At 32.9% G+C, this 22,953-nt stretch overlaps 3 protein-coding genes across 3 annotated transcripts; 2 read left to right on the top strand and 1 right to left on the bottom strand.

The window, feature by feature from the left end:
- Positions 1-3,244: 3,244 nt before the first annotated feature.
- Positions 3,245-8,275, top strand: LOC143541371 (uncharacterized). Its single transcript, XM_077034210.1, has 6 exons — positions 3,245-3,607; positions 4,543-4,641; positions 4,719-4,760; positions 4,834-4,963; positions 7,891-7,992; positions 8,155-8,275. The coding sequence occupies exons 1-6, from the start codon at positions 3,245-3,247 to the stop codon at positions 8,247-8,249; spliced, it is 831 nt and encodes a 276-aa protein (XP_076890325.1). The 3' UTR covers positions 8,250-8,275.
- Positions 8,276-9,075: 800 nt separating this feature from the next.
- LOC143541395 (uncharacterized) lies at positions 9,076-13,292 on the top strand. Its single transcript, XM_077034236.1, has 6 exons — positions 9,076-9,375; positions 9,451-9,549; positions 9,634-9,675; positions 11,770-11,899; positions 12,688-12,789; positions 12,876-13,292. Exons 1-6 carry the CDS (start codon positions 9,124-9,126, stop codon positions 13,058-13,060), a joined length of 810 nt encoding a protein of 269 aa, XP_076890351.1. The 5' UTR covers positions 9,076-9,123; the 3' UTR covers positions 13,061-13,292.
- Positions 13,293-14,390: 1,098 nt separating this feature from the next.
- On the bottom strand, positions 14,391-21,393 carry LOC143541377 (uncharacterized). Its single transcript, XM_077034214.1, has 5 exons — positions 21,301-21,393; positions 20,328-20,441; positions 16,200-16,279; positions 15,826-15,950; positions 14,391-14,629 (listed from the first exon to the last, which is right to left on the bottom strand). Exons 1-5 carry the CDS (start codon positions 21,351-21,353, stop codon positions 14,558-14,560), a joined length of 444 nt encoding a protein of 147 aa, XP_076890329.1. The 5' UTR covers positions 21,354-21,393; the 3' UTR covers positions 14,391-14,557.
- Between the last annotated feature and the right edge of the window lie 1,560 nt (positions 21,394-22,953).

The raw sequence follows: 22,953 nt of genomic DNA, 5'->3' as shown, positions 1-22,953 counted from the left end.
AATTACACATTTAGGTATCTAATTAATACAATTTATTGAGTTTGACTATCCTTATTTGTTTAAATAACTTACAAGAAACTCAATAAATTGTATTAGTGGTTTTAATACAATTTAATTAACATATTTAAACTCATTTTAAATTCGGAATTTGACCAATCTTTCAACGAAGTTTTAAAGATTTTAATGCACTCCATAATTTTAAACTCATTTCAAAATCTTTCCATAATTTTTTAAAGTTTTCAAATTAACCGATTTGATTTTCATTTTTGTAATTATTTCTAAGTTAATTAGTCATATTAGTAAAATTATGAACATATTTGATTTTAATTTTGTGATTTTGCATTAACTAGAATAAGTTATCATTTTAATATTCAAAAAACTGATTGTCAAACTAAAAATACTTGCCATAATTGTAATGTAATCTTACTTTAATTTACGTGAATATTAATTAATAATTAATACTAAAATAATAACCGCGTTTTTTTAGAACACAATATTCAAATTGACATATTTTCTAATCATCAATACTTAATATATCATAAATTAAATAACCTTTTTATCATCATTTATAAATATTATTCGACACATATGATTTATTGAATATGTCACGGGTGAATATATATGTGTGTGTGTGTGTGTGTGTGTTATATACATTTTAAATGAATTGTAAACGTCAGATAATATAATATTATTTATATAAGGTATCACATTGTTGTTTTACTTAAAAGAATCCAACATACAAAGACAAATAAAGAAAAATGATAATTTAAAACATATACCATGAAACAAAAATGTATGGTTTGGGATTCCACACCGATGTTTAAGTTAAAGCATGTAATTTCTTCAACAAATTATTAATATACATTTCACTTTGTTTTTTTTTAAATTAAATTAATCACATATTAATTTCTTATTGTTATTATTTATAGTAGATTCAATTGATTATGGGATTTCACACCCAAAACATAATTTTCTTTTTATATTCATCGTTTTAAATATGGTTATATATGTTCAATTTTTATTTTTATTTTTTGAATTTGTGTTCCTAATATTTTTACAATTAAATTGTTCTTACGTTTGCAGTCAAGCAGGTCCAAAAGATTCACAATACAAAGTTGATTATTCATTTCAAAGTTTATATTCTTAGGATAAAGGAGATGAAGGTTGTGAGAGATACAATGGAGATTCTTTTTAGGTTGTATATCAAAATGTGAATAATAAAAAATATTTATTTAAACTATTTTAAAATTCGAATTCTTAACCATTTATACACTGATACAGTTGAACTTTGACCATATATTTAAAAACCGAATTTTAATAGGTTAATAATTTTACTGAATTTGACTATTTTTTTGATATGATTTGACTCTAATTTTGGTAAATGTGTACATTATTATAATTTTAATAATAACAATGATTTATTCTCATTTCTATTTATACATTTGTTTTCATTCTTTTTATCACTTTACATATTGATTTACACAGTTGTACTTTGACTATATTTTAAAAAATTGAATTTGAATAAATTAATCATTTAAATTCAAAACATATATGTATATTTTATGTTTTCTAAATTCCCGTCCATGTGTTACATGTGTCACTCATTAGGTTATTTAATTCAAAAGTAGATTTTTTTTCAAGATTGAAATTTACTAACTATATATATATTTTTTTCAATCTGACCTTTTTAGAAATAATTCGAATTTTGCAGCTAAGCAAGTTCAAGAAACTCACAATACAAAGTTGATCATTCATTTCAAATTTCATATTGCATCAAGGAGATGGAGGTTGTGAGTTATGGTTTACTTTTAATTCGTAGTTTGCTACCATATTGTTCTTTTGTATTATTAGATTATAGATATATTTTGGTATATTGTTAGTTCAAATACTAGCTGGATTATTATGGATTTGGAACTATGACCAGGGTTTGAAAAAAATAAGTATATTTTTTTAAAAGTTCTTATGTTATTGTTTTTATATTTTCAACCGTGTGTAACACGGGATCAAGTTATAAAATGGATTTGAAACCATGGACTCGTGCTGCAAGTTATAAAATATTTTGACTTTTCATTTATCTTTGTCAGTCTTTGTATTTGATTCAAATAAGTTATGATATCTTATAATTCATGTAAAATAATCATTTATTTATAAGTACAGCATTTGCATTTCATTAAATTTATATGATGTTACATATATATTATGTTTTTAAATATGTTCCACCGTGTGTAACACGGGTACTATCCTAACTTATGTTTAATATGTGTGTTTGTTAATATGATGGTGAAAAAATATTATGATTTTGATGACCAGTTTGTTACATTTTTTTAAAAGCATCTGAATTTTAAGATTGTGGTTATATAATTATGTTAAAATTTATGATTTTCTAAAATGTTTTCTTGTGAAATTTTATGATTGTCTATATTTATATGGTAATTGTTACATTCACACATTTTGTTTTTAGTTTTACATAATCCTCTAGATATTAATGTTAATATAAACTCATTATGACATACGTTAACATTTTAGTTTATACTTAATTTTAGTTTAATAGTTAATCAGGTTGCATGGTTTGTTTTGTTTTTCAGATTCTAAAGCAAAATGTTTTTGTTTTTGGACGAAAATTTTGAAGTTCATGCTAGGATAATACGATTTAATCATGTTCATGACTTTGCTAATATAGACAAGTTTGTGTAACTGTTAGCGTTTTATGTAGACAATCTTACCCTTTAATATTTTTGTTAGGTCATCTTAATGTTAAATATTTGTTTTCTCTAATATGTTATTTATGAAATTTTATGGTTGTCAATATTTATTTTGTTATTTATATGTTAGTAATTATTAAACATGTTGTTATGTTAGGTTTATATTTTATTTAATCTACTATTGTTTTGTATAAATTTTCAGGTGTCTTAGGAAAATGGATTTTTTTTTTGTATATCAATGAACATTATTAGTTATTTTGTAGATGTGTTTTGGTTGTTCGATTTAAATTAATTTCTTGTAATTTTGAAGTTTTAATATAGAGACAATGTAAATCTATAACATTTTGGTACGAATCATTTAAGAAGTATTACGTTTATTTAAATTAATGTTTAACTTGATTATGTTTAGTGACATATTTGTTTCAAACCGCGTATTACGCGGGTCTATACCCTAGTAGCATAGTAAGATAAGATGATACATCTACCCGAGCAAACAAAAATGCGTTTGACCAATAATCTAAAAAAAAAACCAAACTCACGATATGCAGCAGCGACTTCACACCCCACTGACTATCTCCAAATGTCGACTCCAATTCCTACACAATAATAATAATAATAATAATAATAATAATAATAATAATAATATTATTAATCGGCACACTCGTAGGCAAATCACACGGAGTCAACATTCCGATACGATTATAAACCGAAAACCAAGGGTCCTCTGCTTGCATGGATTCCGAACAAGCGGCCAAATATTCAGAGCTCAAATAAACAAATGGCCGGAATCAGTGCTTGATAAGCTCGAACTGTTCTTTCCTGATGCACCGTTCGCGTGTAATGGTAAATCTGGAGTGGAAGGTTATTTTGATCCGCCGTATTACGAATGGTTTCAGGTTCATAAGGTTCGGTTCGTGTTTGATAATTGAAATATGGAATTATTGCTCTGTTTGATGAATTCTAGGGTTTAGACGTTTACTGTGTGAATTGATTGCAGGATTTTAGGTTGGTAATGTGTGAGTTTTGATGAATGTTTTGAATATATTGAAGAATTATGATTGAATATGCACTGATCAAATCGAAATACGGAATGATTCTTATGTTTTTACAGATTTTAGGGTTTGATGTGTGAATTAGTTGCTGGATTTTAAGCAATATGGGAAATTAGATTAATGTTTTGTATATATTGAAGAATTCATGATTAAACATGTACTGATCGAATCGGCATTCGAAATATTTTTTATGTTTTAACGAGTTTTAGTGTTCCCGAGTTTCATTTAAAGGAGGAAAGGGAAGGAAAATGAGGGATGAAAAAAATATGTTGTGTTCCCGAGTTTCATTTAAGAAAGGAAAAGGAAGGAAAATATTAAAAGGGTAAAGAAAGAAAAGGAGGGGTGGGAAGAGAAAATGATGAGTAAAATAAAAGAATTTGTATCTTTTCAAATTGGAAAGATTTGAAAGGAAAATAAAACGAAAAGAAAGAGGAGATACCAAAAGAAAACTTTATTTTCCTTGCCTTTCTTTTCATAAATGAACTCGGGAACATATAGGATTTTAAGCAATGGGAGAATTTAGATGGTTGTATTGAATATATTGATGAATGTACGATTAAACATGCAATGATTGGTCGATATTCGAAATAGTTCTTCTGTTTGACAAAATATAGGGGTTGATGTGTGAATTAATTGCATCAGTTTAAGTGATATGAGAATTTTGATGAATGTTTTGAATATATTGAAGAATGTATGCAGTATGATTAATCATGAATCTACTGAATCAAAAATTCAAATTAATTATTCTGTTTGACTAATTTTAGGGTTTTGTGTGTATTTTCTTTCAGGATTATAAGCAATATGAAAATTTCGATGAATGTCTTGAATATATTGAAGAGTGTATGATCAAACACGCACCGATTGATGGTTTGCTTGGATTCTCACAGGTTTTGATGCTGATTTGGTTATTTTTATTATTAGTTTTTGGATTTGAATTTTATTGAATTGTTGTGTTTTTGTTTAGGGTGCGATTTTGTCAGCTGCGTTGCCAGGGCTGCAAGCTAAGGTTTGATTGTATGAACAATTGAACTCCATAAGATGATCTAGTGCTCTTACAATGTGTAATATTCGTTATGCAGAGAACGGCATTGACGAGAGTACCAAAGATCGGATTTTTGGTGATAATTGCAGGGGCAAAGTTGCAAAATGAGGCATTGGCTGAGAAGGCATATTCAACACCAATTCAGTGTCCGTCTCTTCATTTTCTAGGTACTTTTTTGTAATATTGTTATAAGTTATAACCTCACAGTTTGGGTTGGGTATGATACAAAACTGGTCTTGTTGTATGCTTTTCAACTACTTTATTTGATGGGTATCGGCTAACAAGATTTTCAGAAAAAATAATTTTTATGTTTTGTTAACATTATATATTCACGCTAAAAGATAAACTATTTTAATAGTTTGTTCTAATGTTTTAAAATGTTATGTATATATGTAGTTCAAAATTTTTAAATGTTTATGACGTCAACTTGTTTTTTAAGCATGTTCTAAGGCACTTTATATGATGATTTGACTTAGATTAAAGTCCATAATCACTTTGCACCCTTCACACCATTTGTACTTATTTTATAGGTATTGTGATACACACACACGCATGCATACATACACTGAGAGTCATGATCAAATACAAAGTAATGTTAGACCGTGTGTAGTGGTTCAACTAAAATTTGAATAAAAGGGATTGCCACGTCACTGCCACATAGGCATGGGGGCTCTCACTAAAAGTCCGATATTTGGTACTTTCGTCAATGCCATTCTCTGCATAACGTATATTACACATTGTAAGAAGACTAGATCATCTTATGGTGTTCAATTGTTCACACAAACAAACCTTAGCTTGCAGTCCTGGTAACGCAGCTGATATAATTGCACCCTAAACAAACACACAACAACAATCCAATATTTTTATTTTTGTTTTTTATTATTATTTTTTTTTGTTAACAAAATTTAAGAAACATGTCTGCATTTAAAATAAAATCAGTTTAATTGTTAAAATATATTTTTATTTATTTATTTATTTTTTGGCTGGGCTAGCTTCTTGTTGGTCTTCGCTTTCTTCTTTTTAATATATTTCTTGATTGGTCGTTCAAAAAAAAAATAAATAATAAAATCATTGACAATTCTGTAATTGATTTAAAAATTAAGGTTGGAAGGGTAAAAGATGGTATTTTCTCCTGTGTTAGCCTTTTTAATCAAGTAACTTTATATATTTTGTTATTAAAAAAAACTATACTATAAAGTCAAACATTGTTTTTTTAATATGTGTATAATATTGATATATCTTTTATTAGAAAATGAGTTTTTTTTAATAGCTACCTGAATTACGGTGTTATATCAATTTTCATAGTGCCTATATGGCTATATGTTTGCCGAAGTCTGGAATGATTTTTTTAACGAAAAATATGGCGGTGTTATCATGCTTGCTTGCCATTATACTGTTATTATATGTATTAATTGTATTTCTAAAACCATGTTACTTTTACATAAAAATAATTCCTTTCAAGAAAAAATTTACATAAAAATATGTGGAGGATATTTCACGATTCTTGTCCACAAAATTCAGCTAAGGCTGAGGGGTGTGGAGCGCGAGAGGGGGCGCGTGAGCCCATCCGCTCGCGCCCCGGGGCGCGAGCGCCACACCACCGAGGCGCGAGAGGGGCGCGAGAGGGGCGCGAGCACGAAAAACAAAGCAGGCGCAAGGGCGCGAGCACCACACCACCGAGGCGCGAGAGGGGCGCGAGAGGGGCGCGAGCACGAAAAACAAAGCAGGCGCAAGGTGGTTCGCGGGTGAGGATGGGCGTAAAGGTGGCCTGGGAATGCGTGAAGAGCCGTTGGGGCTTAGAAATAGAGCCGTTGGCTCTTTATTTTTATTAAAAAAAAAATTGTGATGAAGATCCGGTAAGAAAAAGATGTGTGATGAAGATCCGGTAAGAATGAATGCAATTTTTCCGGCCATTTAAACCATTTTAGACTTTGTAAATGAATTGTGATGAAGATCTGACAAAGATGTGTGATAAACTATGATTATGTTGATTGAGGCAGCTGAGTGGCGGTGGCTATAAAGTATCTAATTAGGGTTTGAAGTTTTTAGAGTAGGGAAGAGGAGAGAACGTGAGTTTATATATTTAGGTTATTTACCAAATTTTTTTTATTAAGTTACACTTTCCCTCCTGCAAGTTTTAGTTTTATAAAAGTTAACCTTAAACCTATGCTAATGTGTGTAGTTTTATGTTCTTGTTCTTAAGTTTTTTTTACAAAAGGATTGTTAAATATGTCTACTTAAAAAAAAACTACATGTCAATATTTTTAAGACTAAAATTGTGATGAATGTTTTGGATTTTTGATTATAATGTATGTTTTTTTAGTTTCTAAGCCGTTGGGGCTTAGAAATAGAGCCGTTAGATATTAATGTGTTTTTTTAATTAATGTGTGTTTTTTTAAATAATTTATGAGTTTTTTTAATAATACGTTTTTTTAATACATTTATAAAAAAATAAAAAAAAAAACCGCTCGCGCCCCTGGTCGATCCCCTCCACACCAGGGCCAGGGGCGCGAGCGGGGGCTCCAACACCCATCTTATCAAGTTTCTCTCTCTGCCACACGTCACAATATTATTGGCTGGAGCCCCCACTCGCGCCCCCCTCTCGCGCCCCCCCACACCCCTCAGCCTAACACCTATAACGGCCAAATAATTGATGATGTATTCACTTTGATATATTGCAGATGTTAATTCCATCACGATTCAATTTGCAATTCTTTTCATTAAATAAAAACATCTCTGCATTTAAAAAGGATTAAGACTTATGATGACGAAAGTTGGCCATACGCACGCCTAAATATCGTTTGAGCTACGGCAAGCCAACCCTATTCCCTGTCCTAGGCCTAGTGAGTAGTGTGAACCCCCGATATTTAACCGGTCCATCTAGAACAATGAGTTGTGTATTTAACTGTAACATATCATATTACCTATTATGTAGAACAATGAGAACATAGTAAGTTATTGCCTTATTGGTATTAGATCAAGTAATCATATAAATAGAATAACAGTAATTACAATAAGTCGTAATCTAATCACAGTTAATGTATTCTATTTATTATACAGTTATACACCAGCTAATTTATTAGACTTTTTTTAGGTGATAAAGATTTCTTAAAGCCATACGGGGTTGAACTCTTGAAATCGGTTGAAAATCCTGTGGTAATTCATCATACTAAAGGCCATACGATTCCTAGACTTGGTAAGCCTTTACTATTATACGCTAATTTCACTTTTTCTTATATCAAATTAACTAGGTATACTACATGTATTTATTTTCTTATGATCACAATTCACAATCACACTCAAAAGTGATAGAATTAGCGAACTTGGATTCACTAACTAACATATCTTGGTATTTCAGATGGGGAAGGCTTGGAGACGATGTTGAAATTCATCGATAGGATTCAGAAAATTGTTTCTAACAAGGAAGATGCGGTCACCCTCACCTACAATTAGGACTTGTATTGTAGTCACCATCACTATTTAACCAAAACGTTCTCAACCCTATCATATATTATTCGGGTCAACTTGTTGGTTTCGGTTGAGTGAGCGTTCATGAAAGAATGAGTTGTTTGGATTTAAATGGCAATTTGGGTTCATGTTTGTATAAAATATATATTGGTTAGTTTATTGAAATTATTATTATTGGTTTTGTAATAAACCAGTCGTCTTGCGAATATATGCTTGGTCGACAAGCGCAACAGTTCTTTTCTGGCTCTAACACCTGTTGTTCGACCTTGGCTCATGACAGTGATACCTCTCTCTAAGCCTGTGGGGAATGATGTCACACCCCTTTTCACATTCACCCTCCCGTTATGCTCTGGTGGGGCTTATATGTTTATATTTGGCTTATTTGTTTTCCTTAATGTGAAATTGGTTACTTTTTTTAGGGAAGTGTACATATACTTTTTTAAAAAGGCCAATGCTAAATGTTCTACGAGTAATATTTTACTTGTTACGTGTATTCGTTTGTTTAACACTACAACCAACATGTTATTTGGATGACATAAAAGATCAAAATCAAGAAACACTACACAAATTATACGGATAAACCAACATTAGATATCAACACGATACATTTCAGGAAAAAAAGATATTGAAAGATACCTTACGTTAAAAATGTAAAATTATTATTATTATTATTATTATTATTATTATTATTAACCAATCTGAAAACACAAACCCCACCATCGAGATTCCCAAACACCGAATCCACATTCTCTTCCGCCATTAATAACAAACCACCACCAATACCATCCTCCATATATATATATATACCACTCCAAACTCCGTGGAATCAATCATCCACACTCACATACCCAAACCAACAATGGTCCAAGCTCACATCGAAACAACTGAATCCTCCAACACCATATACACAACCCGAAAGCCACGGATCCTCTGCCTCCATGGCTTCCGAACCAGCGGCTTAATACTCAAAACCCAGTTACATAAATGGCCCGAATCCGTGCTCCAGAAGCTCGATTTCGTATTCCCGGATGCACCGTTTCCTTGCAACGGTAAATCTGAGGTTGAAGGAATATTCGATCCGCCTTATTACGAGTGGTTTCAATTCAATAAGGTAATAATAATAATAACTCTGTTTTTTTTTTTTGAGAATTAAATTAAGTTTTTGAGATTTGGGTTTGTATTGTAGGAGTTTACGGATTATGAGAATTTTGAAGAGTGTCTTGCGTATATTGAAGAATGCATGATTAAGCACGCACCCATTGATGGTTTGCTTGGATTCTCACAGGTTTCTTTGGTGATTTGTTATCATTATTATTATTATTATTATTATTATTATTATTATTGAATTGGTGGCGTTGTGTTTGTTTAGGGTGCGATTTTGTCAGCTGCATTACCAGGACTGCAAGCTAAGGTACGACCAGATACACTATTAAGTACAATCGTTAATGCACGTGGTACAACTAGCAATCCTAGTGTTAAACGAAATAGATCATGCAAAACATACGGGGTGTTAATCAAGCAAAGCAATCTAGTTACGTGAACATGATTTAACGTTTAGGTCTCATCAGTTGATACGTTAAGGCGTTCGTGGATATAAAATAAGCCCTTAACTAGTTAATTCTAAGGTTTAACTAACTCCGACCTCTACTTGTTGATTTTATTTATTTATTTTTTTTTTTTTTTTTTGGTAAGGTTGTGTGTTTTAGAAAAAATATACCCAAAAATAAAATAAAATATGGGTACTGCTATATTCCAGAATTTTAAGTAAAAATAAAAAGTATTTTTCTTAATGAAAATAACTCTTATCTTAAGGGTGTTTGGGATTCTTTATTTTCCTCCTTATAACTTTTTAATAAGGCAATAAGTTAAAAAAATGTAACTTATCCCAAACACTTTGTTACTTTTTAAAAAGTTAATAAGTCATAAGTTGATGAAAATAAGCAATCACAACCTATTACACAATCTCATCTCAATAATTACAATAAAAAGCATTATATTTTTCTCTCATATTTAATTAAATAATATTTTTTTATTACAGTTTTTTCTCTCTATTCACAACCAATTCAATAAATATGGGCAAACTTTGTTTCCCCAAATTTACAAAGTCAATAAATTTTCTCTTTCACAACCAACTCAAAACTTCACCATATAATTTGCAAACGTTCTACACATAATTTTGAGCGATATGATGAGAATGCTCTTATGCAAGCTGCGTGGGTAGAAACGGCAGTTTGGTTTGATGGTTTGGGTTTTTATTATTGAATTTATTTTTTTTACTCAAATTTTAGTGCGTTAACATGGGAAATGTGTTACGATATACAACAAAACGTGTGTATAGAGCTGGATGCTTAAAAGGTGATTCGATGAGTTTTAGTTTTCAAATTTGGTGGGATTACATTTAATATAAGAAAAAGAATGCATACGGGTCCCTTTTTAAGGGGGAATTAAATAAGGTGTGGTTTTTTTGATTTATGTATAACTTGTGCAATCAAACGTGCCGTATTCGGATAGTGCTAAATTAAAACATATCGGCATGTTCACGGCTTGATTACAACTCTCCAACGTGTTTGACTTGTTTACATACACGGCTCATATGATTTTAAGTGTGTTAGTATTAGATCACATATATGTGACACATAAATATACTGAGTTGTGTTTAGGTTGACTTGTGTAAGGGGGTGTTTGTTTTTTCTTCAAACATCTTCAAGGGAGCTAATCTCTGCACGCGCGCAGACATTACCCTTGAAGACTGTTTGTTTTTTTTCTTAAAACAGATCTTAAGTTATCTTCTTTCATCTTAAAAGAAAAGCAAAGAAATCTTGCTTAAAACATCTTCGCAAAAAAATCATACTCTTATCCCTTTGAAGCCACCCTCTCATCCACTCCTCCCACCACCGTCCGCCACCACCACCCACCGTACGCCACCACCACCATCCCCCACTGCCACCGTCCACCACCATCCACCGCCACTACCCACCGTCCGCCGCCACTACCAGCATCCACCACCACTACCCATCGTCCGCCACCACCACCACCACCACCATCCATCACAGCCACCACCAATCACCACCGTCCACCACCCACCACAACCGTTCATCACCACCACCACCCACTGTCGGACGCCATCACCGTCAACTACCACCGTCCACCACCCACCAAAACCGTCCATTACCACCACCCACTGTCCACCACCACCATCCATCGCCACTACCCACCGTCCGCCGCCACAATTTTATTATTATATTTTCTATGTAACTTGAATAAATGACTTCTATCTTGTGAGATAAGTTTGACAGTTATGCAGACAGTATCAGCTTATAAAAACAAACAGTCTTATATTTTCAGCTTGCAGATCTTCAGACCACATCTTCAGTTGCAGACATGAAAACAGATGAAATCAGCTTGCAGACAGTTTATGTCTGCAAAAACAAACAGCACCTAACTCAACATGATTCAATTAAGTTACTCATTTAATTTTTTTTTCTTTTTTAAAATAATATTACAGGGAATAGCTTTGAAGAGGGTACCGAAAATCGAATTTTTGATGATAATTTCAGGAGCAAAATTTAAAAATGAATCATGGGCTGAGAAGGCATATTCGCTTCCCATTCAATGTCCGTCTCTCCATTTTTTAGGTACTCTTTTGGCACTTTTTATGTTCTGTTTGCTAGTGTTTACACTTTTATGTAATTAGATGCTTTTATTTACAATTCAATTTTAATATCCATTATAAATTTGAAGTCATTAAAAGAAAAAACTATCGACCGGCTAACATGTCAAGTGAAGTGATACCTATTCATTAAATTAATTAATTTTATAGCAAATAGTTGTGTGCTTTGTTATTCTTGTCCACATGATTCACCAAACACCAATAATAATTGATGATTTCTATAGTACCCACGTAGCTCCCATTTGATATTCCCCAAAAGTTTACAAATTTCTTTCCAAATATAGGGTTTGTTTCCATTGTAACAAAAAATATTCCAACCGTTTTTTTTAAAAAAAAAAAGAATTACGAAACCCAAAGTTAACAATATATACCTAGAGTTTTGTGGAGGTTTCGAAAAAAGCTCGCTAAAAAAATCGTCTTATTAACGAGCTGAGGTGACTCGTTTTGCAAGTCGAACTCGAGTCAAGGTTAACTAAGCAATCTCGCGTAATATAGTCAATTGGCACATCGAATACTACCAAAAAAAATATTAATTCCGAATTTTTTTTGTTTAAATTATTAATATAATTATTAAACATGAATATAGTTTAAACAAGTTGGCTAGAGCTTTTTACGAGCCAAGCTCAAGCTCAAATATTAAGAAATAACAAGCCGAGCTGGCTCGTTTAAATTTGAGCCCGAGCAAGGCTTGCTTGTTAAACATCCCTATATGCACGCCTAACTATCAATTCTGCTTATGTTACATCTTTATAGGTGATAACGATTTCTTAAAGCCATACGGGACTGAACTTTTGAAATCGGTTGAAAATCCTATGGTGATTACTCATCCTAAAGGTCATACTATTCCAAGACTTGGTAAGTCTTTACTTTAACCCGTATCAAAGTAACACACATTCGTTTTCTAACACACTCAAAAGTGACTAAACATTTTTTTGTTTCAGATGATAAAGGCTTGGAGACGATGCTTAAATTTATCGATAGGATTCAAAAAGTTGTTAATGACAAGGAAGATAGGATTCAGAAAATTGTTTCAGATGACGAAGATAAGACTCGGAAAATTGTTTCCGACGACAAAGATAAGATTCAAAATATTGTTCCCAACACGGAAGATGTAGTTACAGTTTAGTCTATACAATTACAAATAAGACTAGCTACTGTAGTCAGTCACTAAAAACAATTTCCATCATCATATAATATGTCCATCACGGATGTTTAGTATTTCATAAATGATCATGTTTCTCTTTTCTAAGATTCACGCATCATTTGCTTCACGAATCAAATCATGTATAGATAGTTATGGTCATTTAAACATGGCCAGCGTAGCTGATCAATTAAAAGGTGCATTTAATGGTGTTGACTAGAGGTGGCAAATGGGTTGGGTTGGGTTGGGTCGAACGAGTCATGGGTTGAAATGAGTAAAAACACTAAAATGTTTTCTACGTTGTCCTCGATCCATTAAAAAAAACTCACCTAGAATCGAACCGAAACCGAAAGAATCGACGAAAATGAAACAAAGAAACAAAAAGCCAAAACCGGACCACATCAATCGAAATCGAAAAAATCAATCAAAACGAAACTAAAAGAATTCAAACCGAACAAAAACAAAACTGAAAAAACGAACAAAAACGAGTCCGGCATTGACCAGAAAGAAGCAAAAGAAACCAAAACCCAACATGTCACGGGTGAAAACTCGTGTTGGCTTGAAACCTGAACAGAACCCGTTCCAATCTGAAACCCGTTTCGTGCCGAAACCTGTCTTGTACGAAAACCCGTTCCGATCCGAAACCTGTCACATTTCCTTAGGACACTAACCCACATCGACCCATTTCTTTGAACTTGTCGACCCATTTTGACCCGAAAATAAAAGGATGGAATTTCAAATGACACATTTTGACCCATTTAGTTAAAACCTTTTACTTAAACCAACTCATTTAACTTTTAAAACAACTCAAATTGACTCATTTTAAAAGGTATGGGTCAAGATTGCCACCCCTAGTGTTGACAGCCACAGGTATACTTAAACCAGCTATGTGCATAATATGCTTTTATAAATACTCTTGATAGTTATATAACCAGTCTATAATTATTTCTTAGAATGGTAACGACCACAATGACATGTAGCTTGAAATAAAAGGGTTTACATTATTCTCGAATACATTTTTAATTATGTAATTAATCTAAAAGGTATATAATTTCATGATTCGGAAATAATGTGTGCACTTCACTGTTATTGTGGTCTTGGTATCGTGATCAGTGACTGTCCTAACAAACTAGCCTCTTAAATCATCTTTTTTATATCTTATATTAGTTTTAAAATATATGTAGTTTTTGCAATAATATGTATAACACCAATGATTATTTATTAAAAAAAATTTTTTGAAGAAAATAAGTGCACTGGGTAAACCCAATCCCTTACGGGCGTAAAAAGATGTCCTAACTTTGACACCACTAAAAGAAACTATGAAAATACAACATAGGAGCAACAGTAGCATCAAAATGAGCATAAAAGGTTGAAAACATGATTTAGAAATAAAAGGAAATGTCATACCATGAGAAGACATTTGCCTTTTTTTATACAATGATTCAAAAACCTCTGAGAAGCTTATGATAAGCAGGAGTATAATCAGAACTCTGTTGGAGGCTTCAACCGTATCAGCCTTTTGATTCTATCCTTGTCTGTGTTCTCCAACAACCCCTTCATAATCAATTCCCAACATTAGTATGAATATTAAAAATATGCTTATGATATTCAGAAACCTGGCATCCATACGTGTCGTATGGTTGTATACTACCCGTTCTATACTTCTCGTATAGGCGTATATGACTAGTGTGACTCCACGATAGTGTCAGGCCTGACAACTTTGCAGAGTTGTCTACCAACTCTGCAGAGTTGTCAGATTGGTAAGGCAAATACAAGACCTCTGCGACCCGTATAAATGACAACAGTCTGGTGCATATATTTTGGGGTGATGCCCGATTAAAACATCCGCTTTATCATTTTCCTACATCAGTGGCAACTTTGACCGCTGTACTTATTTATGGGTCGATGTAGGTTATGTTTTATCTCAATTCTCAAATGGACCCAACAAAAGAAGTTAGCTAAAAATATTAATTAACATTTACTGTTGTAATATAGGGGAGGGGTCTATGCAAAACATTATATATTGAGAGAATATGCAAACACACAAAACAAAATGGAACATCGTTTTTCTAATCTTAAAAACTTTATAAATAAAAGAAATTGGTATAAATGTAATGTTCTCATCCATCTCTCCAGAAATTAAAAATAAAAATAAGAACATAATACTTTGATTGTTTGTTTATCTATATAACTTAAATTAATTTGATGGTATTTTATATGTCCATAACTCGAGCCGGGGGTCTCACCGGAAGCAGCCTCTCTATCCCTATGGGGTTGAGGTAAGATTGTCTACATCTTACCCTCCTCAGACCCTACCATAGCTTTGCTATTGGTGGGATATACTGAGTACGATGATGATGATGATGATGATGATATGTCCATAACTTATAAATGTGTTCTCACACTAAATTAGTGTTCAGTAGTGATCCTCACTGTAAAACACAAACTGCATAAATGATTTAATAAAATAGGGGGTAGGAGGTTATGTAACCCTCTTTTGTATAACACTCAAAGTAAGTGGTACAAGTGCATTATGCGGTTTTCACAATTCTCGACATATTTCTTGGTTCTGACTTAAAACACCACACACACACATACATATATCACAAACCCGTTTGGACTTTTTTTCCTATTAATTCCCGTTTTATGTGTATATCACAAACGGGATCAAACATAAGTCTTGTCATATATTTTCTTATTTTTCTAAGCATGCATTTATAAAGTGAGTTGAAGAATAGAACAGAACTCACCTTCCATACAATCTCATCAAGACACAAGCATATTCTACCATACTTGTCCAAAAATAGGCGCTCTGTTGGTGGCTTCCCGCATACATCTTTAATGGCTGAGGTCACAACAAATATTGCTTCCGACACTTCACCGGGGGGGGGGGGGGGGGGGGAGGGGGAACCAGCATTAACAATTCATAATTACAATAAATACTTTGATTAAAAAATACAATACTGAATTACTGATATCCAATTTCATAAAAAACTGTAACTTCAACTTTTCACAGTTTAAATAAGGTGTTGGCAACTTTTTAAAAAATTTAAAATAAAACAACATTCACAGTTAATCTGTAATAAAATTAATGGTTGAGCAACAGATATGAAGATAAGCTTACAAGCAAGTTCATCGTACTCATCCTTGCCGACAAGATAGATGCTGACATGTCCAAGCACAGTATACACAATGTATACAGACCTGAAAAGGCAATGGCAGATCAAAAGGATAAATGACACATGGTATTTCATATTTAATGGTAAACATAAAAATTCATATATGAGACATTGCATCTAATAGACTTCATCAATCAATTAATATTTAATAGATAGAAAAACTTAGTTTAAAAGAGATTTTATGGTAAACAAATATACACTACTAAGTAGTACCTGCTTCACAGGTGTTAGGTATTAAATAGTAGAGAGACTAAAGTGTAAATGTCTAATAGTTTAGGGTTATATCTGTAATATGTTCATATACATATACTAGAGTCGCGAATGAGAATGATATCGATAATTTGAGAGTTAACTCCTTCTTCTCTGTTCTTCTTCTTCTCTTAATTGATCATATTACCATTTGATACGTAACAAGTGGTATCAGAGCTCTCCGATCCTTGGAAGCTCGTGATTTCAAACCCCAATTTACCAAAGTTCATCCCTAATTCACTCAATTTTCATTCGTTTGGTTTTGATTCTTGAAATAGACCATTGATTTGATCAATTTCAACTCAGTTACACTCAATTGTCTCCGATTTTCGTTTCAGTTTTGATCACTGTTCGATCAGTTCATTCCTTTCAAAAATCCAAATTCACACCAGCATTAACAAATATATCATGGATATCGCCTTGGAAAATATTATGTCAATATGGCAAGAAGGTACGGTTATCGATTATTGTGACGAATTCCAATTTCTGTTCGATCAGGTCAAAGATTCTAAAGAAATAAATGAAGATTATGCAATATATCTCTTTATTAAAGGCCTTAAACCAGAATTTGGTGATGCTCTTATGGGATATCACAATCTGGACAACGGGTTAACTTTGGAAAAGGCGTTCGCTTTTGCTAGATTAAAAGAAAGAATTCTAAATAGGGTTTTTGTTCATTAGTCAATTCAAGAAGGTTCATCAAACTTTGAGGTAAGTATATTTGATTCACACCAAACAAGTAATCTTGATATCTCTAATGATAATGAACAAGTTCTTGAATCACCCTATTTGTCTCAAGTCACAAAAGTGGAATCTGCCCACCAAGTGTTTGATGAAATGCCTAGTAGGGTTGAAATTCAGTTTCAAGGAGCCATTGATCAAGATGTCATGTTTGAAACAGAATTTGGTTCTTTAAATCAAGAAAAGGAAAGTGATGTTGAAAAGAATGAGGTTCATAGTGATTTTTGTAAAGACGCATATGAAAAAGAAGCAAGTAGTTTGGATTCAAAGAAAAATAACAATGATTCAAAAAGAAATGAAGATGACAGTGAAATAAATAAAGAATTTAGAACTGAGATTAGTGATTCACTCAATAGTGATGTTCATGAATGGGTTAATAATAACATTCAAGAGCCCATTAACCATGAGTATGAATCTGAAACCCAATATAAAATCCATTGTCTGATTGAAATTGTAACAAATCAGCAACCAAACACAGATCCATTGTCTGATGGTTATGAGGATAAATATGATTTGAGAATTAATTTGGCAGTGGATGACTTCCATCCATGTGAAGTGGATGGAGATGGTGTTAAACAGAAAAAAACATTTCCTGTAGAACTATCCAAACATGACAGGTGTGATATACAAAAGTTGGTAAGAAAACATGTAGGGGTCCAAACCAACTATTTTCTAATAACATCTCATGATGCACGGTTTCATGTTGTGGAAGAGATTGAATTGAATGCGATAGAAACGGGTGAAGTTGGATATACTTGGCATAGATGGAAATCCAAAGTTTTGGAGTTCATACAATATTATTTCCCATTTCCATTTGATGAACTCAGTGTAGAGATCATCCTAATGTTAGGATGGGTAATAAGACTGCAGTCACAAGATAGTCAAACAAGACTGCAGATTAGTCAAACAAAAAGACTGGTGGTGGGAGTTGCAGCAACAAAAGTGAAGATCATAACCGTAGCAGTGGATAGAATTGACTATATTGTTTTAGAGACTTACTTACAATTGGTTTCAGTTATGAAATGGAATCGTTTGAAACGGAAGGTATACATGTGGCTCAAATGGAAGTATAACGTGTTGGCTAGGGAATACTGGTGGCACATATGGACAACTGAAGTCTCGACTCTGGTTCTACTCATTCGTTTCGTACTAATAACGTATGCTATATTCCATCAGCAGGTTTGGTGCAACAATCCATCTCTACAAGAATGGTTACAAGGGAGTGCTCAAATGTTGGAAATTGACAAGTTAAAATGGACTTCTTATTCAATAAACAAAAATCCATGGTATTATCTGAATGAAAATGAGGCATTGTATATGACTGCAAGAATTAAAATAATTTTTGAAGTAGCAGAACGAGTTCATGGTTGGCGCAGTGTCGAATACAAGACTGTTTTTTACTTGCAGAAACTACCTGCAACTGAGTTTTCTGCCTTAGACATGGATGAAATGAAATTTGAGTTGTGGACAAAAGGGCTTTTAGGTGATGAAAAACAAGTTAGGAAGAATGATTCTTGTTCAAATAATATAGCTAGCTCTGCTAATGGCCTCTTCAGCATCCTGTATTCCTGAGAATATTCTTCATTCATCACAAAAGCTTGGATGGAATTAGTCTCCAACATGGATGTTATTGGCCCATATGATACTTACAAAGATGAACTTACAAGGCCACAATTAAGGTATGCATTGGCGTACATGATGATAAAGCAACTTCACTCATGCTTGCTTGTATGGAAAGCAACTTACAAGAGTTTTCTCATTTTTTTTTACTCTTATTTTGATTTTTGAGGACAAAAATCTTTTGAGGGTGGAGTAATGTTAGGTATTAAATAGTAGAAGGACTAAAGTGTAAATGTCTAATAGTTTAGGGTTATATCTGTAATATGTTCATATACATATACTAGAGTCGCGAATGAGAATGATATCGATAATTAGAGAGTTAACTCCTTCTCTGTTCTTCTTCTTCTCTTAATCGATCATATTACCATTTGATACGTAACAAGAGGTGTGAGCAAAGTCAACGCACGTAGTAAACCAGATGATCAACAGGATCAACATTTAATAGATAAATTAACAGACAACAAATTATGAGGTGCTCATAACTTCATGCAATTTCATACATCAATGATGATGGAAAAACACTATGCATGTTTTATTAACTAACTTAAGGCGATGTAATATGATGATGACGCCGCATGGGCAGGGCTATCATAGATTTATATACACACTGATATATTGTTCAAATCGAGAATCGAGTGAGTGATTATTCATTTTCATGTTTCTGATTTTATAAGGCTTTGTTCATGATATCTGAGTACATAAAGGGGAAGGATGGAAGTTTCATCATGGTTACTACTGATGATGTAAATCCAAAATTCATTTGAGATCATATTAAACAAGCCAATACAATTGCATAGTTCAGATGCCCTTAATTACAAACTGTTGTAGTTGCACAAGGATAACTATTCTCAAGCTGTATGTTAATGCAAGAAATGACTAGCAACAAGAGACAAGTAATAAGAAAAGACACACATTTAAAATAGCAAATAAATCATGATACTTAAATAAAATTCTTTGATTAAAAGACACAGTCGCCGAGCTGGACATATAGTCCAGTCCGGAGCTCTTACCCCATCATCCTTATTCGCCAATACTAAATACTACTACGGATTTTCACTGATTCACTACTTAAACACCTACACAAACTACTTGATTGCCAATACTAAATGCTACGACCCCATTTGTGATTAAAAAAAAGGCAAGCCCCCAAAGTGATTGCAAACCTAAAAAGATTCCTACCAAGGGCGAAGCTTGTACTGCGGTCGGCCACCCCGGCGTTTTCGTTCAAGCTTCTCCATTGATTCCTAGTTCTAGAAACAATTCTAAGTTGTAAAACACAACAACAAAAATAAATTAATTAATATTATGACTAGAAGTGGAGGCTAATTTCATGTATTGCAATAAGCATGGCCAACTATGCATCAATCAGGTTAGCCTAAAACTCATATAAATACAATCAACTTGGGATAAATAAAGGTATCAACAATATTAGAGGATAGAATTAGAATGAAAGAACAACATACTTGTGACATGCAACAAGAAGCTCTTCATTCTTGACACCTTTAAGGTTCTCTGCTCCAAGTTTGACTAAGAAAGATCGCCAATGCAACCGTTCCTCACCCGGAACGCCATTAAATCTGCACACTTGTATGTCATAATACGCAAACCATATACACAAATCCAGTATTTGTATAGTGTGACATCCTATAAATTAGTTCAAAATGTGCATTGGATTATATGTATATTAGGGGTGAGCACGGTTTGGTTCGGTTTGGTTATTTTAGAATACCAACCGATCGGTTTTCGGTTATTTTCGGTTTTTTTTTATTATGAGTAGACATTACAACAATAAAAAAGAATTCAAAAAATAGAGTACCTAATATATATTGAATTTAAAAAACAAAAATAGACACGTGTTACGTGGAACCAAACAAATACAAAGTTGTTTTAGTAGTAGAGTTTAAAATTCAACAAAGTTCTTAATAAAAAAACACTAAAAGTTTGGCCTGAATCTTCATTCATTATCTTATTCATCTTCAAAGTTTAGACCTAATCTTCATCATCTTCATAATCTTCATCACCGTCAATGGTGGATTCTTTTGTGTTTTGTTTCGATTAATCGGTTCGGTTCACTTTTTTTTGGTTGTTTTAAAATGGATAACCAAACCTAAATCCAAAAATCGGTTTTTCAAAAAACTACAAAATTAACCGTCAATTAATGCTTCGGTTCGGTTTTTTTCGGTTTGGTTTTTTCGGTTATTCGGTTTCGGTTCGGTTAATTCGGTTTTCTGCTCACCCCATAGAATTGCAAATAGATAAGATCAAATGTCTGTAGTAAGCTCTTTTACAATGTAATAACAAAGTTGACCTAAATCCGCGTTACAAAGCATATGAAATTGGCCTTAATAAATGCTTTTGGCTACATAATCCTTAAGGTATATTATAGTACAAATGCAGAATGTAGAATATTAGAGATAATAAGGTTTCGAAGTGTACCGTTCGACGAGAATATTGCCCTCAGAGTTGGCGATCAACACAGCTAACAACATCCTCTTTTGCAAGTCACGGATCTACAAACCCTAGATGAATAATAATATTATTAAGTAAAACATTTAAATCAAACTTCATTTCAATAGATGTGTGATCTCACACCTTACGAATCCAGAAAACACACAATTATTATCATGATAGCATCTACTCTTTGCTAGATGTACGATGCCAATTGAGACTTATTGATAATCAATTTTGCAGTAAGTAAAAGCTAGGGTTTTAAAGTACCTGGATGCTTGATGAACAAAACAGAGGAATCACGCAAAAGCAAATAAAATGAGTATTTGACCATAACAACTTTTGACTTTTCATTTAGACATTTCTTTAAACCGTGAGCCGGGAAAAAACCGGTTTTGGGCTAACCAGTTCGGGTTGTTGATCACTAAAATAAACCTGTTTTGAAGAAAGATTGACCGGAACATATTATGCAAATTAATAATACAATGAAAAACCAGTAATCCTTAATTGAGTCTGAAGCTAACATGTTATGGAATAAGGATAAAAATAAAAAGAAGTAAAGTGAAATGTTTAGCAGCGCCATGTGTGGATGATTCAATCGGTTAGGTAATTATAACATTCTTGTGTCCTTTCTTTTCTTGCTCCAATCAAATTTCTTATGATCAACTCAACGTAACCAAGGACGTACAAGAGAATAAGAGAACAGGTTGTCTTTTCATTGCACAAACGGATTAAATGACACAACAATAAGAGTTAGTGAAGGAACTTAAGCGGTTTACAACACATTTCGTGTGTCCTACTTAAAGAAATGCATGAAGAGTCAATTTACATATTGCTAAAAGACATTTGACCTGACCACTCCACATTTTGTATCCTATTAATCTCAATTTGTCCATAGTAAAACCAAACGTAAATTTTGTTTTCATATTAAATGCATGTTGTGCTAGAAATTTACACCAACTTGTCAGCTACCACTAATAAGAAATGTTCACTAATATCATACAAATCTCAACCTGTCCATAATAAAACCAAACGTAAATTTTGTTTTCATATTAAGTGCATGTTGTGCTAGAAATTTACACCAACCTGTCAGCTACCACTACCAAGAAATGTTCACTAACCTTATACAGTTCCACATTACATTCAACATTGTATCGAGATCAGGTAAAATCACACAAATTTTGTTTTGTTATTTGAAAAATAACTTTTACTACCGATTATTATTCACATCAAAGAAACAACTTTAAAATTCTTTATAACAAAACAAAACTAAAATATAACTTAGACCATGTGTAGTGGATGAAACCCCTTTATGGGCGTTGTGCGACATGTGACACAACATCAATATTGAGGCTTTTTGGCTAAAATGAGTGTAGTGGATCTGTGGACGAAGCTTCTTCAAATCATTACCCTATGATTATTTTATTATTATATTTTATTATCAAAATAAACAAGAAAACAAATTCACCAGTCTCATTCTACCATTTCCCCCATCCCGCGCTGTGTGGGAAGCGCTCCCTCCAAAACGTTCAAAACGCCCCAAGTACGGTGTTTTCGGGCGCTTTGAAGGTGGGAAGCACCACACTACGAAGGGTCTTGTAGAGTGGATATCATGGTGCCAACAAAACAAGAAACTCATGA

This window comes from Bidens hawaiensis, unplaced genomic scaffold (genome assembly GCF_021521415.1).
Source record: "Bidens hawaiensis isolate Kalapana, Puna unplaced genomic scaffold, B.hawaiensis_p1.1 tig00012557_1, whole genome shotgun sequence".
NCBI lineage: Eukaryota > Viridiplantae > Streptophyta > Magnoliopsida > Asterales > Asteraceae > Bidens > Bidens hawaiensis.
The sequence above is the reverse complement of the archived record's forward strand: the minus strand, read 5'-3'. Positions and strand labels throughout refer to the sequence as shown.

What these genes read in the sequence shown, in the direction of transcription:
- LOC143541377 (XM_077034214.1), bottom strand. Translation starts at nt 21,353, where the DNA reads ATGTTGTTAGCTGTGTTGATCGCCAACTCTGAGGGCAATATTCTCGTC. An exon ending in CTTCTTGTTGCATGTCACAA is followed by an intron (nt 16,280 to 20,327) that starts GTATGTTGTTCT and finishes TTGCCTTTTCAG; the next exon opens with GTCTGTATACATTGTGTATA. An exon ending in TGAGTACGATGAACTTGCTT is followed by an intron (nt 15,951 to 16,199) that starts GTAAGCTTATCT and finishes CCCCCGGTGAAG; the next exon opens with TGTCGGAAGCAATATTTGTT.
- LOC143541371 (XM_077034210.1), top strand. Translation starts at nt 3,245, where the DNA reads ATGCAGCAGCGACTTCACACCCCACTGACTATCTCCAAATGTCGACTC. An exon ending in TGCCAGGGCTGCAAGCTAAG is followed by an intron (nt 4,761 to 4,833) that starts GTTTGATTGTAT and finishes TTCGTTATGCAG; the next exon opens with AGAACGGCATTGACGAGAGT. An exon ending in TCCGTCTCTTCATTTTCTAG is followed by an intron (nt 4,964 to 7,890) that starts GTACTTTTTTGT and finishes GACTTTTTTTAG; the next exon opens with GTGATAAAGATTTCTTAAAG.
- LOC143541395 (XM_077034236.1), top strand. Translation starts at nt 9,124, where the DNA reads ATGGTCCAAGCTCACATCGAAACAACTGAATCCTCCAACACCATATAC. An exon ending in AGTGGTTTCAATTCAATAAG is followed by an intron (nt 9,376 to 9,450) that starts GTAATAATAATA and finishes TTTGTATTGTAG; the next exon opens with GAGTTTACGGATTATGAGAA. An exon ending in TACCAGGACTGCAAGCTAAG is followed by an intron (nt 9,676 to 11,769) that starts GTACGACCAGAT and finishes ATAATATTACAG; the next exon opens with GGAATAGCTTTGAAGAGGGT.